Source organism: Erpetoichthys calabaricus, chromosome 5 (genome assembly GCF_900747795.2).
Source record: "Erpetoichthys calabaricus chromosome 5, fErpCal1.3, whole genome shotgun sequence".
Taxonomy (NCBI): domain Eukaryota; kingdom Metazoa; phylum Chordata; class Cladistia; order Polypteriformes; family Polypteridae; genus Erpetoichthys; species Erpetoichthys calabaricus.
The window spans coordinates 169501509-169519125 of NC_041398.2; the positions used below are offsets into that span (position 1 = coordinate 169501509).

Below are 17617 nucleotides of genomic sequence, written 5' to 3' on the forward strand. Positions count from 1 at the left end.
ACCCAAGGCACACTACAATGCCACCCCATTCACCCTCATTGCCCTCCGTTCAGCCACAACCAGGTCACTACTTGCAGCATCACAAGCCCACTGACAACAAACGGGGCAGCCGTTCAAGGGACACTGCAAGGCTGTGTGGTGGGCGGGCAGTGAAACGCCCCCCTCCGGCCCATCCAGCAGCAGTAGCTGCGGCGGTGCAGTGGGCGGGCAGTGAACCACCCCATCAAGCCTCCGTCCTGCACACGAGTGGTACCATGTTTCTCCGAAAATAAGACCAGGTCTTATACAGTAATCCCTCCCCCATCGCGGGGGTTGCGTTCCAGAGCCACCCGCGAAATAAGAAAATCCGCGAAGTACAAACCATATGTTTATATGGTTATTTTTATATATTTTAAGCCCTTATAAACTCTCCCACACTATTATAAACATTTCACGCACAATTATACAGCATAAACCCTTTGTATTCTCTTAGATATTAGGTAAGATTCGTTGAAATTATGTATGTAAACACAGTTTACATACAGTAAAACCTAAATATTATTTTAAAGATATCGAGCGTCTCCAATATCACATATGTTACAGCCATTACGACAGACAGGCCACCAGCAATAAATATGTACAATGCAAGAAAAATTGTATACAGTAAAATGTGTGTACAGTGACACTAAACTATGTACATGTAATAAGTACTGTACGTAAATAATTAATTATGGTTACTCACCAACAATGACACGACGACTTGTCCGATAACGATGAGTTTAATTTTACTGCACAACAAAGTATAGCGTTACAGCTCTTCTAAAGGAGCCTCTTCAGGCGACTGTTTAGCACCGCCGTTGTTCTTCTTCCAGCACTCTTCAATCCAAATCCCTAAAGCAGATTCCATCCAGACTACTGCCTTATCACGTCCACTTGCAACTTGTTTTGCACCCTGGTTAAAGGACACTGCGGCCGTAGATCTTATATGCTTTTCCTCCTTTTTTAAATAAAAAGAATCGTGGACTCATTTATGCTGTAATGGTGTCCTGCAGCGGTGTAGCTGTTTCCTTCCTTCAACATATCCAAAACTTTTACCTTTTCTGCAATCATTTGCATCTTCTGTTGGTGCTTGGGCACGTTAATGCTGAATGAGTGAGATTAGACTTCCTGGTTAATGCAGCACTCAGTCGCTGAGCCAATCAGCAGCACACAGGAACTTAACCTTGTGCTCTGATTGGGTAGCTTCTCAGCCATCCGCCAATAGCGTCCCTTGTTTGAATTCAAATGGGCAAATCAACTGAGGAAGCACACGTACTGTAGACCGCAGACATCCGCGAAGCAGTGAAAAATCCGCGATATATATTCACATATGCTTACATTTAAAATCCGCGATGGAGTGAAGCCGTGAAAGACGAAGCGCGATATAGCGAGGGATCACTGTATTAATTTTTGCTCCAAAAGATGCATTAGGGCTTATTTTTAGGGGATATCTTATATTTATTCATGTACAACAATATTCTTCTAGAATATTGTCATAACTCTCCACATTCAAACCCTGAATTCCAGCCTGAATTTCTTGCTGCCCCAGCCGCTTTTAGGATCCTACAGGATCAATGTGCGTGCTTTGATGGTTGATGAATGGTTCGATGTGGTGAAGCAAAATGCCGACATACAAATTGATTCGTGGTGCTTTTATATTCAAGTGTCACATATTCCCCAAAGTTATGACACGATATATTTTAAAAGTCTCACATACCATTGTCTGTGCCATCTTTTTTTTTTTTTTGCACCTTGTACCATGAGAATGTGCGGCAGCGTATTTGAGCCACAGAGAAAAAGAAATAAGGACATAATGAAAATGTCTACTTTGTGATTAAAATCGAAATTTCGGCTTTAAACTCGAAATGTCCACTTTAAACTCATAGTTTACTTTATCATTAAAGTAGACTGTCGTAAACGTCATCTTAAAGCCGACCCAGTTGTTAATCGCTACTCGCTTCTGGTTTTTCCTCATGACCTGACAGCAGCGGCAAGCTCAATAGATGGCCACACAGAACACATTAAATTTATGATATTCTAGCTCTCTGCACATTTAGAATTCTTAGATTTATACTTGATATCACATTCATGATGAAATGCATTAAAATATGTATGTTACATTTTAGGGGCGGCACGGTGGCGCAGTTGGTAGCGCTGCTGCCTCGCAGTTAGGAGGCCCCGGGTTCGCTTCCCGGGTCCTCCCTGCGTGGAGTTTGCATGTTCTCCCCGTGTCTGCGTGGGTTTCCTCCGGGCGCTCCGGTTTCCTCCCACAGTCCAAAGACATTGCAGGTTAGGTGGATTGGCGATTCTAAATTGGCCCTAGTGTGTGCTTGGTGTGTGGGTGTGTTTGTGTGTGTCCTGCGGTGGGTTGGCTCCCTGCCCGGGATTGGTTCCTGCCTTGTGCCCTGTGTTGGCGGGATTGGCTCCAGCAGACCCCCCGTGACCCTGTGTTCGGATTCAGCGGGTTGGAAAATGGATGGATGGATGTTACATTTTACAGATAGTTAACTATGTTTAAATAATGAATACTGTTAATAGTTACACATACAGTGGGTACGGAAAGTATTCAGACCCCCTTCAATTTTTCACTCTTTGTCATATTGCAGCCATTTGCTAAAATCATTTAATTAATTTTTTCCCTCATTAATGTACACACAGCACCCCATATTGACAGACAAAAAAAAAGAATTTTTGAAATTGTTGCAGATTTATTAAAAAAGAAAAACTGAAATATCACATGGTCCTAAGTATTCAGACCCTTTGCTCAGTATTTAGTAGAAGCACCCTTTTGAGCTAATACAGCCATGAGTGTTCTTGGGAAAGATGCAACAAGTTTTTCACACCTGGATTTGGGGATCCTCTGCCATTCCTCCTTGCAGATCCTCTCCAGTTCTGTCAGGTTGGTGGACAGCCATTTTTAGGTCTCTCCAGAGCTGCTCAATTGGGTTTAAGTCAGGGCTCTGGCTGGGCCATTCAAGAACAGTCACAGAGTTGTTGTGAAGCCACTCCATTATTTTAGCTGTGTGCTTAGGGTCATTGTCTTGTTGGAAGGTAAACCTTCGGCCCAGTCTGAGGTCCTTAGTACTCTGGAGAAGGTTTTTGTCCAGGATATCCCTGTACTTGGCCGCATTCATCTTTCCCTCAATTGCAACCAGTCGTCCTGTCCCTGCAGCTGAAAAACACCCCTACAGCATGATGCTGCCACCGCCATGCTTCACTGTAGGGACTGTATTGGACAAGTGATGAGCAGTGCCTGGTTGTCTCCACACATACCTCAGTGCAAGACACATGACAGCCCGCATGGAGTTTGCTAAAAGACACCTGAAGGACTCTGAGATGGTGAGAAATAAGATTCTCTGGTCTGATGAGACCAAGATAGAACTTTTTGGCCTTAATTTTAAGCGGTATGTGTGGAGACAACCAGGCACTGCTCATCACTTGTCCAATACAGTCCCTACACTGAAGCATGGCGGTGGCAGCATCATGCTATGGGGGTGTTTTTCAGCTGCAGGGACAGGACAACTGGTTGCAATCGAGGGAAAGATGAATGCAGCCAAGTACAGGGATATCCTGGACAAAAACCTTCTCCAGAGTGCTAAGGACCTCAGACTGGGCCGAAGGTTTACATTCCAACAAGACAATGACCCTAAGCACACAGCTAAAATAACAAAAGAGTGGCTTCACAACAACTCTGTGACTGTTCTTGAATGGCCCAGCCAGAGCCCTGACTTAAACCCAATTGAGCAGCTCTGGAGAGACCTAAAAATGGCTGTCCACCAACGTTTACCATCCAACCTGACAGAACTGGAGAGGATGTGCAAGGAGGAATGGCAGAGGATCCCCAAATCCAGGTGTGAAAAAAACTTGTTGCATCTTTCCCAAGAACACTCATGGCTGTATTAGCTCAAAAGGGTGCTTCTACTAAATACTGAGCAAAGGGTCTGAATACTTAGGACCATGTGATATTTCAGTTTTTCTTTTTTAATAAATCTGCAACAATTTCAAAAATTCTTTTTTTTTTGTCTGTCAATATGGGGTGCTGTGTGTACATTAATGAGGGAAAAAAATTACTTTAAATGATTTTAGCAAATGGCTGCAATATGACAAAGAGTGAAAAATTGAAGGGGGTCTGAAAACTTTCCGTACCCACTGTATGGGGGTGGCACGGTGGCAGACTGGTTGCGCTGCTGTCTCAAAGGGAGTCACATCCCTTGTGATCCCTGCCTGGAGTTTGCTGGTTTTCCTGGTGGGTTTCCACAGTGTGCTCAGTTTTCCATCCAAAGACTTTAAGGTTTGGGGATTTGGTGAAGCCACAATGAAGTTGGCGTATTTGTGTGCTTGTGTTCACCTTGCGATGAGCTGATGCCCCATCTAGGGATTTTGTTTCTGTCTTGCGCTGATGCTGCTGAAATGGGCGCACCCCCTAATTGATGGATGTAATCATTACACATCCTTTTCAGAGATATTGTGGCAAGGTGTCCTCTGGAATTTAACGGATGTTTTGGGCACACGCGATGCAGCTGACGATCTTGATGAGGGCTTATTTTTGGGGTAAGGCTTATATTATAGCGCAGCCTGAAAATCATGCTAGGGCTTATTTTCGGAGTAGGTCTTATTTTCAGGGAAACACGGTAGCTGCGGCCCCAGTGACTATAGACTGCTTGCCGCGCACCCAGACGTCCACTGAGAATGAATGGGGTGCAGCCCCCACCACCCCATTCATCGACCAAAGCCACCTGAGGGTCACTACACTGCACAAGCAGCGAAACCGCCCCACCTCCAGCCTCCGTCCAGCCACCACATGCAGCGTACCCCAGGCTGAAGATAACAGAGCGGCAGTTACTGAGGAGACTGCATCGCGTCCCCCCGACAGATGAAGGAGCAGCTGTGGCCCCGTTCGTAAGTATCAGTTGTTTGTATGTCAGATGTCCGTAACTCAGGGACTACCTGTATACACATATATAAACAAGTAAAAACTGAAAAGTTATAAGTGAATATGTATAAATTTCCTTTGATATGAAACCCCTAAATAATATCAGTTACAACCAATTAACTTCAGAACTAACAACTTGTTGATTAGACTCCACCTGTGTGCAGTCAAAGTGTCACATTATCTGTCACATGATGACTGTATACACAGACCTGCTCTGAAAGGCTTGACTTGGCAATACCACTAAGCAAACAACATGATGACCAAGGAGCACTCCAAACAGGTCAGAGACAAAGTACTGGTGAAGTATAGATCAGTTATAAAAAAATATCCCAAACTTTAAATATCCTATGGAGCACCATTACATCCATTATATCAAAATGGAAAGAAAATGGCACCACTAACAACCTGAAAATAGAAGGCTGCACACCTATGAAAGGTATTTTTCTGCTAAAAAGGAAATGAAAATTAAAATTATAAAATGAAAATAGAAAAATCTTTTGCTATTTATTTTTCAAAGTCTATGTGCAAGAATGCTGCAAAAATTAAAAATATAATGAAATAATAGCACTTGCAATTTTATTTTCAGCCTGAACAGAAATGAAGCTTCAAAAAAGAAATGTAAAACACAGATAAGCACTGGCGCCACCTGCTTATTGGATTTTCAATTTCCACTTTGCATTTTAATTTTGAAGTTCTCAATATGCAAATATATTTTAATTGGCACTAGGGGGCTTCGCCCCCTGTTCACTTCACTCGCCAACCCCCGTTTTTGTTTTTCCGGATACACGCTTTTAAGATTTTTTTTCTTTGAATTGTTGTTATTTCATTAGTTTCATTTTTATTTCTGAACTTCTGTAAAAACAATATTTGAAATCTTTCAAGTCCCAATGTGCTGAATCTTTATAATGAGGTCAGTGAGACATGTGTTTAATGACTTTGTAACATAATTCAGGATAGGTTTCTCCATTTGGAATTTCAGCATAGACAAAACGATCTACATCATCAGCAGTTAATAATTTTTTTTGCAAAGTAACCAATAAATGCATGTGAGGTAAATTCTGTTTTTGAAATTCTCTTGACTTAAACTTCAAAGCCTTACAATATTTACATACTTCTGACATATCACCTATGTCCATATATTCGATCTCTATTTGCCTTTGTTATTTCTCAGAGTAATAATTTCTCTTTCTTTGCGCTAATGCGATGTTTACTTTCTTTGTTTTGACACTTTCGTTTTTTTCTGCTTTCATATTCTGTATTTTGCTCTGCATGTGTTTCAAGCCTATGTTTTTTTGAGACTTTTGAATTCCAATTTTCATTATCTCTAACCTGCTCTGCATCTGTTTGCCCCCCTTGTTTTTTAACCTCTTTATGACATTTTACTTTGTTTTCTACTCTGTCTTTTATTTCTGACCTCGCTTTATCCTGCTTTTGTTTCAATTACACCTGGTCCGTGATTATTTTCCCTTTTCAGGTAATAATTTCCGTTTGTTTGCACTACTGCAATCTTTACTTTCTTTTTTTTATGTGTATCACGCCTTTTTTTTTTTTTTGAGCCTTTCGATTTCCATTGCTTTCATAATCTCTAGCCTGCTCTGCATGTGTATAGCGCCAACGTCCGGGTTGGACATGCTTTTTTTTCAATTCCACTTGTTCCGGGCTGATAATTACTTTCCTTATTTTCTGAATTTGCACCTAGACTATTCTTTTTCTTTTTTGTCTCTCCAACGCTTTTAAGTCTCTTTTCTCCACGCTGCTTTCTTCTTCACTTAGTCGTCTACGTTTCATCTATAACGTATTGTCCTTATACGCTTTATATGTGCTGAGAGCCCTGGATCTGTGTGTGCTCAAAGCCAAAACACCAACTGAGTGTGCTGCTGCCTGTGCTCTTATTTGGTTGTAAGTAGAGCGTGTCTTGCAAGAATCTCATGTTCTACGTCATCGTGAGACGGTCCTGGGTCAATCTCTTGGCACAAAGTCTCATGTTTAAGGTCCCCACGAGAGGCTCCGTGACTAATCTCTTTAGTCTCGCAGGTCTTTCAAGTGTCTTCCGTGATCTTAATGTGAAGATCATGTCTCGACGCCCTACTGTTTCTCTGCAGGATTTTTTTTTTATAATAGAGAGAAATATATTTTAATTAGCACATGTCAATGGGCACTTCCATTTTCCACAATACTTTGTGGAAACAAGACGCTTTGTACTTTTGTTTTTTTGTTGTATAATAATAATAATAGAACTTCTCTTGAAGTTAGGAATGAAAGAGTCGACCACCATTTGGCTCTGTCCTTTGATTTCATTTCCCACTGTCCACATGGTATCTGCGTATCAGTAAAAGAACAACCTTCTTTCAAACGTTCCATCCAATCAATCAGAGGCTTTCCTGGTCTTTGTTTTTTTCATCAAAAACCTTGGTAACCTATAATCATCCATTCTTCTGACATGTCCTGTCCACCCTAGACGGTACTTCCTAATTATCCTACCCAGTGGTAGCATGCCAGTAATTCTGTATACTTCATCATTGTGAATATTTATACACTTAATAATAAGATTATTAAGACTGATGAGCTACAGACATTAAAGGGAATTCCAGTCACAATAAGGTAATTTCATAGAAACAATTATCTGATCACATACAAATATAAAGATAATATGAAACAACAATATAAAAATAATGCAATTCAAAAATATGTTTGCACCTGTTTAAGCATATATAGTTTTTTTTTTACATTTCATTCTTTGTTTAGAAATATGAAATTAATTGATATAGTTAATATTTGTTATTCATATATTCCTCACATTTCTCATATTAGTTATTCATATACTTCTTAATAAATTATGGTAAAAGAAGCAAGAATTAAATGAAAATTACAAATTATGGAATGTCTTTATAGTAAATAAAATAATCACTACCGTATCACCTTACTTTGAAAACTAATGAAATAAAAGTAAAAAAAATACTACTGTATCACCTTATTTTAAAAAGTTACAACAATAAAGACTCCGATCGAGTCATCAAGGTGGTGAAAACTGTACAGGGGTACAAAGCATCCCCTTACCACTTCAGTGTAATTAAATGTAAATTAAGACGTAATAAAGGCTAATTTTTGCCATATTAAATAATGTAATTAAACAATTACTTCAGAACCCCAATTATGTGTGGTCTTCGGATTTTGTGAGATGGTTTTGCTGTGTAGCTTGCACTATGGAGGTGAAAAGATCAAATTTACATGACTTAAATGTAGTTGAAATGAGGAGTATTCTATCAATCAAAGTGGCTACAGCTATGAAGGACAAAGAATTATGGGGAATTGAAGAGCAAAACCCCGTCCACTGACTCAGGCTAATTAAAATATATTTGCATGTTGAGAACTTGAAAATGAAAATACAAAGTGGTAAATGAAAATTCAATGAACAGCATGTCCCACCAATGCTGATTTGCATTTTACTTCTCTGGCACCAAGGATAACACTAAAGGAGCTGCAAAGATCTAAAGCAGAGATGGGTGTACCTGTCCATTGAACCTTTTTTAAGCCATACACTCCACAAAGGAGGGTTTTATGGAAGAGTGGCCACAAAAAAACCATTGCTTAAACAAAAAAATAAAAAACATGTTTGGAGCTTGCTTAACTGGTTAAACAAAAAAATACATGTGGTGAACACATGGAAGAAGGTTCTCTAGTCAGATGAAACTAAAATTCAACTTTTTGGCCATCATGGAAAATGCCTTATGTGGTGCAAACGCAACACTTCTCATCACACTAAGAACACCATTTCCACAGCGAAGCATGGTGGTGGTAGCATCATGCTGTGGGGATATTTTTCATCGGTGGGTACAGGAAAACTGGTCAGTATTGAAGGAAATATGGACGGCACTAAATACAGGGCATTTCTTGAGGAAAACCTGGTTCAGTCTGTCAGAGATTTGAGAATGGGATGAAGGATCACTTTCCAGCTGGACTAAGACACTAAATGTACTGATAATACTACACTGGAGTTGTTTAAAGTAAAACATTTAAATGTCTTGGAATGGCCTAGTCAAAGCCCAGACCTCAATACAACTGTGAATCTGTGGCATGACTTGAAGACTGCTGTACACCAACGGAACCCATATAACTTGAAGGAGTTGGAGCTATTTTGCCTTGAGGAATGGGCAACAATCTCAGGGGCTAGATGTGCTAAGCTAATGGAGACATTCTCCAAAAGACTTACAAGTGTAATTGTAGCAAAATGTGGCTCTACAAAGTATTGACTTTGGAGGGTGAATACCTATGCACACTCATGATTTCATTTTTATTTTTTGTCTTAATTATTGTTTGTGTCACAATAAAAAATATCTGGCATCTTTCAATAGGTAGGCTTGCTGTGTAAATCAAATGGTGCTCACCCCTAAAAATCCATTTTAATTCCAGGTTGTAATGTGACAAAACAGGACAAACGCCTGGTGGGGATGAATATTTTCACATAAAGCACTTACATTGTTCATAAGACAGAAGTACAAAAAGTTGGTTAAGCCACAACAACTGATGTCTCCATTCAGTACAATACAAAGAAGAATGATGAACTTGTACTGTTAAGAGTGTTTTTGAAACTGATTTAAATAAACAGACTACTGTACTGGAAAACGTATGGGTGGTCAAAAGATATGTAATCTGTAATACACTGACATAGTAATCAATACAAAAGGGCAAAGGATGAGGAAATACAAATGAGCAAAACGCATGCAATACAAATTCAAATTCGCAATCCGAAAGAGGTCAAGAACCCAAGAAATACAGATGTTTGACCATTAAAACTGCAGTGTCTGACATCCTAAAAGACCTAAATTGTAAGAGAGATTAAAAAGAAGAGTAAAAAGATAAGTGTGATAAAAGCAGATGGACAGACTTACCGTTTTTGTGCTTCCTGTTTACTACAGCAGGTTTCACAGTAGTACTTATATTCACTGCACAGTGTTTCTGTGTTGCTAAAATCCCTGAGACCAATCAATGACAAAAAAAAAAAGAAGTTTCTCATCAGCAATAAACCTTACACATTTCACAACCAACATGGAAAAAAGTTCTGGCTATATAATACTCATGTAAGAAATACACGTGTTTTTGCATTTTAAACATTTGTATACATAAAACAGAATCATGGAGAAGCCTTTTAAAATTACACAAAAAATAATCATATCATTATTGTAAATTTTGTTACAAGTCCCGAGGCTTTGGAAAACATCTTGCATCACCCCAGTCCCAAAGGTATCACGTCCTAGTAAGCTGAATGACTTCGGGCCTGTCGCTCTGACATCACATGTGATGAAGACCATGGAGCAGCTGCTGCTTCACCATCTGAGGCCACAGGTCCGCCACGCCCTCGACCCTCTGCAGTTCGCATACCAGGAGAAGGTGGGAGCGGAGGATGCCATCATCTATATGCTACACAGATCCCTCTCCCACTTGGACAGAGGCAGTGGTGCTGTAAGAATTATGTTTCTGGACTTCTCTACCGCCTTCAACATCATACAACCTCTGCTCCTTAGGGACATGCTGACAGAGATGGGAATAGATTCATACCTGGTGGCATGGATCGTGGACTATCTTACAAACAGACCTCAGTATATGCGTCTTGGGAACTGCAGGTCTGACATTGTGGTCAGCAGCACAGGAGCGCCGCAGGGGACTGCACTTTCTCCGGTCCTGTTCAGCCTATATACATCGGACTTCCAATACAACTCGGAGTCCTGCCACGTGCAAAAGTTTGCTGACAACACTGCTATCGTGGGCTGCAGCAGGAGTGGGCAGGAGGAGGAGGAGGAGTACAGGAACCTAATCAAGGACTTTGTTAAATGGTGCGACTCAAACCACCTACAACTGAACACCAGCAAAACCAAGGAGCTGGTGGTGGATTTTAGGAGGACCAGGCCCCTCATGGACCCTGTGATCATCAGAGGTGACTGTGTGCAGAGGGTGCAGACCTGTAAATACCTGGGAGTGCAGCTGGATGATAAACTGGACTGGACTGCCAATACTGATGCTCTGTGCAAGAGAGGACAGAGCCGACTATACTTCCTTAGAAGGCTGGCGTCCTTCAACATCTGCAATAAGATGCTGAAGATGTTCAATCAGACAGTTGTGGCGAGCGCCCTCTTCTATGCGGTGGTGCTGGGGAGGCAGCATAAAGAAGAGGGACACTTGGACAAACTGGTGAGGAAGGCAGGCTCTATTGTAGGCACGGAGCTGGACAGTTTGACATCTGTGGCAGAGCGACGGGCACTGAGCATCCACTGAACAGCATCATCTCCAGACAGAGGAGCAGCTGCAGTGACAGACTGATGTCACTGTCCTGCTCCACTAACAGAATGAGGAGATCGTTCCTCCCCCACACTAAGCGACTCTTCAATTCCACCCAGTGGGGTAAACGTTAACATTATACAAAGTTACTGACTGTTATACCTGCATTTTTATCGCTCTTTAATATTTTTTTTTATCAGTATGCTGCTGCTGGAGTATGTGAACTTCCCCTTGGGATTAATAAAGTATCTATCTATCTATCTATCTAGAAATATATAAAACATTTTGACCACATCATAAAATAGTACAGTCCTGCTGATTAAGACTAAAATATATCAATACATGAACAATTATTCATGATAAAATAAGGGTAGTATTTAAAGTATTTTGAGTAATTTTTTTAATATAAATAAAGTTTTATGTATGTGTGGTGATTTTGACAAAAAAAACCTGTGGGTAATATACTGTATGTGATTTTAAACATTAGTAGTGATGAATAACTATCTTATAAATGCACATTATGGAACCTAACATTTTAGACTAAAGGCACTGAATATTTAAGTTTCAGAATTATTTATAATTAATGCATGTTACATGTGTACTATCTGCCAACTCTGTTGCAGTTGTTTGTGTTTAAGCTTATTGTAGGAAGCTGTCATAAAGGATGGGCAAAATACTGAGATCAAGCAGCAGCACAGCCAATTAACTATGTCACTAGATTTGGCAGTTTTCCTTTTCAATACTGACAAAATAGTGAGAAATAACAGCAAATAGTCACAATTTTAGTTACATTTACTGCCTCAGGCAATGACGTGAATTCAAAGCAGCTGATGTTTCTTCTTTAAAATCTATAAATCCTACAGTTAGCTGCATCCCATTTTGTACACATACACCAGGAGCTAAAGTATTTTTGTTGAACTGTCCCCAGTAATTAATAACTAATTGAGGATTTAGCATACTGTGATTTATAAAGAATGATAAGATTATCACTGTCTGCCTGATGCATTTTGACAGGTACCATATTTATTCACCAACCTTTTCTCTTTGGTAACTGATTACCAGAAATACAGGATAAAATCAATACTAAAATAATTACATTTAGGCATTATTATATCAGTGTCACATAAATATAAAAAATATACATGATACTTGTAACTACAATGTCTCATTTATACCAGCCCTTTAAAGGTGTTATTGTAAAACGTCTTGTCAGTATGTCAGTTTATCTGGTTTGTGGCATTTATGGGTTTTTACTTTTATTGTGAGATTACACCAGTACATGCCAAAAATATTAAACTGCTTAGAAACACTAACAGAAAAGTAGCATTCAATGGACTAATTCTAATTAATTCAACTTTCAAATGATATAACCTCCTGGTGGTTTAATTCTCTCTCCATCTTTTTTTATATTTACCCCAACATTATAGTTACCTTTGTGAAAACAAATTTCTCAAATAAAGATGAATCTATCAATTCAGACTTCATATAACAGTATCTATGTTGTTGGTTTCAAGGTATTTAACATAAATGATTGCTTATGTCTGTGGATTTACTGTATGTCTGTGGAATTAGCCTCTGGACTTGATTGGCCAGGCCTTAACTGCAAAGAGACTGCATTCCAGCGACTCCTGTGGCATTCCAACATGTGCTATATGTGATTTTAATGTATTTGTTACATTTTAGCTATACTAATGCACACTACTTTAGCTTCAAGAACTCTTTGAAGATCACAAATTTAGTGAATGCCAACTCCTTTCCAGCAATGAAGTATGCTGTATTAGCCATGCCAATAACTGCACTACTCGGCAGTTCAGAGGTGCCATTAACGTTGTACTATACTACTTCACTGAACACTTGCTTAAATTTATAAATGCTGCAAATAAAGCTGCCACAGGCTGTATGGGGTTTTCTCATTATCTTTGCATCTGTGTGAGTTTTCCCCTAGGTACTCCAATTTTGCACCTTGCATCCAACAGCCTCAAAGATGAGGTTATCTGATGACTCCAAGTTGTTCCCATTTGAGTGAGTACATATATGTGTGAGTGTGGCACCATGTCCAGGGTGGATTATCTTCTCATGTGCAGTGCAGCCATGACAGGCAACAGCTCCCTGTGATGCTAAACTGGATAATCTGATAAGAAAAATCAATGGCTGGACAGGCAAACAATTATTGCCACACCCATTACATTCAGGGAATGAATGAAGACTGCTTATCTCATTATCATTTCTAATTCCCTTATTTGACATGTACAAAATAACACAGTTGCAACTCTCAGCTCATTGGTCGCATCATTTTGTTAAACCAACCATGACTGATTCAGTTCCATGTTGAAATGTAAGCCCAAATATCACCACAAATTAAGTAATCCTCAAATTAAGCACTACAAAGAAACAGTCTGCATAAATGTATATACTGGATGTCAGGCAGAAAGCCAACAATGGATAGTGTGCCGAACTATTACCAAGCACTGTCACTTTCATAATACATGCACTTAAGCACAAACAATTTGGAGTTGCCAATTAAATCTAATGTGCACCTCATTGGAATGTGGAAGGAAAACCAAAGTACAAAGAAAAAAACATGACAGACATAGGAACAAAATGCATCGTCCACACAGGGATTGAAAAGGAGCACAATTCAAACCCAGGAAATTGGTTCCAAGAGGCAGCAGGGCTGCCTATTGCACCACATTTACTTGATATGTAAGCATACTAGTAAAATTACCACTTTATCATAGGCTGCAACACTATGATAAAAGCCTGGAGGAAAATGACTAACACTATAGTGCTTCAATTTTGGTATAGAAAACATATTATAACATTTGTGGAATGGACTTGAGAGAGACAAGCTGCTCAGATGTCTATGGACTATCAGAAGGAATGGAGACTAAAAATAAAGCTGTCCATATATGAAGTGGGGGCATGATTTTAGAGTGCTCATCTATAAATACTTTGGAGGGACTTCTTCACTAAAATATACTGACCTAGATGTGGGGCAGCTGGAGAGCCCTGGGAAGGACCCTGGCCCTAGGATTGGCTCACAGAGCTAGGGAAGTTGTAGCAGATGGTGTTATGTCTAATCCCTGTTGAGCACTGTGAGGCAAGACTCAGTGGCATGAATGTGCATACAGGGGATGAGTCAGATGAAAGCACATTGAGCCGCATTGACTAGAAGAAGCCTAAGTAGATTGGGCTGGTAGCGACGGCCAAGGAAGGAAACAGCAGTTTCAGCTAGAGGCACCAAAAGTACTTTTAAGGGCCACAAACATTGCTCAAGAAATTAAGGTAACACCTAAATCAAATATTGTAAAGTGGAAAATCTTTATTGAGTAATACTGTGTTAATTCATTGAGAACAAAATGATGTAAAAACCAAAATCACCAACCCACTGATGAGACAGTGGATGGTGTCCTAGGGGATCTCCTCCCAGAGCTGGATCAGGGCATTAGTGAGCTCCTGGGCAGCCTGTGGCACTACTTGGTGGCGTTGGATGCACCGATACATAACGTCCCACAGGTTCTCAGATTCAGGTCTGGGGGAATGTGCAGGCCAGCCCATCAAAGGCATCAATGCCTTTGTCATCCAGGAACTGCCTACACACTCAGTCCACATAAGGACAGGCATTGTCCTACACCAGGAGGGACCTATAGCCCACTGAATCGGCGTAAAGTCTGGCAATGGCTCAGATGATTTTATCCCGGTACATATACAGCAGTCAGGATACCGTTGCCTAGAACATGGAGGTCTGTGAAACCATCCAAGGATACTCCTTCCCAGAGCTTCACTGTCCCACCACCAAACTAGTCATGCTGGATGATGTTGCATGCTGCCTAACATTCACCAAATTGTTGTATTCTCTGGTGAATGCCAATCAAGCTGCACAGTGATGGGCTGTGAGCACAGGTCCCACTAGAGGACGTTGGGCCCACATGTTTGATCAGAAACATGCACACCAGTAGCCAGCTGGAATTCATTTTACAGGGTTCTGGCAGTGTTCCTCTTGTTCTTCCTCACACAAAGGAGCAAATATTGGTTGTGCTGCTGGGTTGATGCCCTTCTACAGCCCTGTCCAGGCCTCCTAATGTAATGGTTTGTCTCCTGGTATCTCCTCCATGCTCTTGAGTCTATGCTGGGAGACACAGCAAACATTCTTGCTACAGAACATATGGATGTGCGATCCTGGAGGAGCTGGACTACCTTTGCAACCTGAATCAGCTGCAGGTACCGCTTCGTGCTACTACTAGTGACAAGGGCACTATGCAAAAATCAAAACTAGAGAAGAATCACTCAGGACAGAAGAGGAGAGAGTAACTGTCTGTGGACACCACCTACAAAGCCCTTTCCCTTTTGGGGATTGTCTTGCTGTTGCCTCTCCAGTGCACCTGTTGTCACTTCATTTGTACCAAACCAGGTACTTATGCTTATGCTTCCTAAATGGACAGATTGATATCCCTCAACCTTCACTGACTTGGTGTTACACTGTGACGATTAAGTGTTCCCTCAGTGTTTTTGAATAGTGCACAACCAATGCTGTCTAAGTGCTGAATCCATTCCACCATCTCTTACCCTTCCTCCCTTGTCTTTACAATATCACACAGTGATTGTGGAACTATGTATCCAGACATGGTGCTGGATGTACAGACTTAGACAAGAAAGCTAGCATCAGAAACCAGTCTATGCATTTTCAAACATAAAAAAATGTGCGCTTTTCCTACTTATTTCACATGACTGTTCTTTCTTGAACATGATACAACAACTCACTGTGATCTTAGCCAAAATGCTAAAAATCTGTATTGGCCATAAAAACAGAAAAAGATGAAAAATCACCTCTGACACACACACACACACACACACAGAATATATTGTGACGGTCCAAAAAAATTAACTTTGAATTGTTCAATGCCAACATGATACACCACCCACATATACACATTTACTGGGAGATAATTAAGTATTAATTGCTATTTTTTTAGGAAATACCAAATAGCTAAAAAAGTGATACACATCAGTTTTAAAATTACTACCTCAGACAATGTGTAATTGAAGTGTTCTGTTCAACGTCCACAGAAAGATCAAGGAAATCTTCATCTTTACTGCTGACCTACAAATAAAAACAGATTAACATATCTGTAAAAGAAAACATTGTTTTTCAATGTTTTAAATTTGCATTTATGCTGTATACTTTTCCATTAAGTTCTGAATATTTTGGATTATCAAAACACTAACTGACTTTATTTAAATTTATACAATTATTGTAATAAACAAAAGTTATTAGACGCTCTTCGGTTTAAGGTGTCATTATTAATTCAAGCAAGTCAGACACTGAATACTCTTTTAACTGTTCCATATATCTACATACAGTGTTTTAGGGGTATGACTGCATCCACACTTTTTGAGTTACTCTCTTCAGATAGCTACATTTACAGTATAATATATAATGTATAATTTATATAAATAAATATAAAACTTCTCTGCAATACTGCTGTCACTGCAGGATTCATTCACATATTTATCTGAAACCATGCTATATGGAAATTTTTTGCTAACCCTGCTTGCCCTGAACACAAGTCAGTCACAGCACTGCTGTACTCCCTCAAAATTAATGTGGCAGCACAGTTAAAGCTTAGCTCTAATATACCATAATCCATAACTGGCTTAATGGAATAAAACAAATGCATAAGACACCAAAGCAGCCAAAACCAAATCAAACGTGCACTTACATAGTGGAGCTTGAGAGGGGTGATATATTGGATATTGATCATACATGCAAGTAAGAATTTCACTGTACTCTGTAAACATGAAAATATTATTACTACTACTTCCTATACATTTTCGTAACCCATTATTTCCAACACAGGATCATGGGAAACCAAAGCCAATTCCAGCAATATCTGGCATAAGGCAACAATCAGTCCTAGATCAGATGTCAGTGTACCCTTTTGCATGTGCACACGCACAAACACACATTCACCAAAGACCTTTGGAAAATTCAATAATCATTTGCTTTGGGAAATGACATGCCAGTAAGATTTCTCAATTAAATACAGTAATAGTAGTATTATAAGATATAGAAAGTAGTAAGGTGCAAACAGACCACAGAAAATCTATATGCACTGATAAAAATCTGCAACACAAATCAGAAAGTGAATCAAAATAAAGAATGTACATTTATCCGATTATCAAAAAAGCTGGAAAAAAACAAGAACCAGACCATCAGCAAGAAATGCTACAATCAATCTGCTTTTACCTTGCAAAACAGCTACTGGTACTCTTCACTATATCAATCTACTACAAAAAGTACATATGAAATAATATATTGTTCCTTTAACCAATGACAAAAGAATCATCCAAATCTGGGAGTAGATGTTACTTAAAATAAATGCAAAAGTAAGC

At 39.7% G+C, this 17617-nt stretch overlaps 1 protein-coding gene across 3 annotated transcripts in view; it reads right to left on the reverse strand.

Annotated features, from left to right (window-relative positions):
• Positions 1-17617, reverse strand: part of usp46 (ubiquitin specific peptidase 46) — a 98341-nt gene that overhangs the window by 22888 nt on the left and 57836 nt on the right. For all 3 annotated transcript variants that reach the window (XM_051927657.1, XM_028802217.2, XM_051927658.1), the window contains 2 exons: positions 16249-16325; positions 9841-9924 (listed from right to left, as the gene is read on the reverse strand). In XM_051927657.1, coding sequence (XP_051783617.1) covers positions 9841-9924; positions 16249-16325 — 161 coding nt within the window. The remainder of the gene's footprint in view (positions 1-9840; positions 9925-16248; positions 16326-17617) is intronic.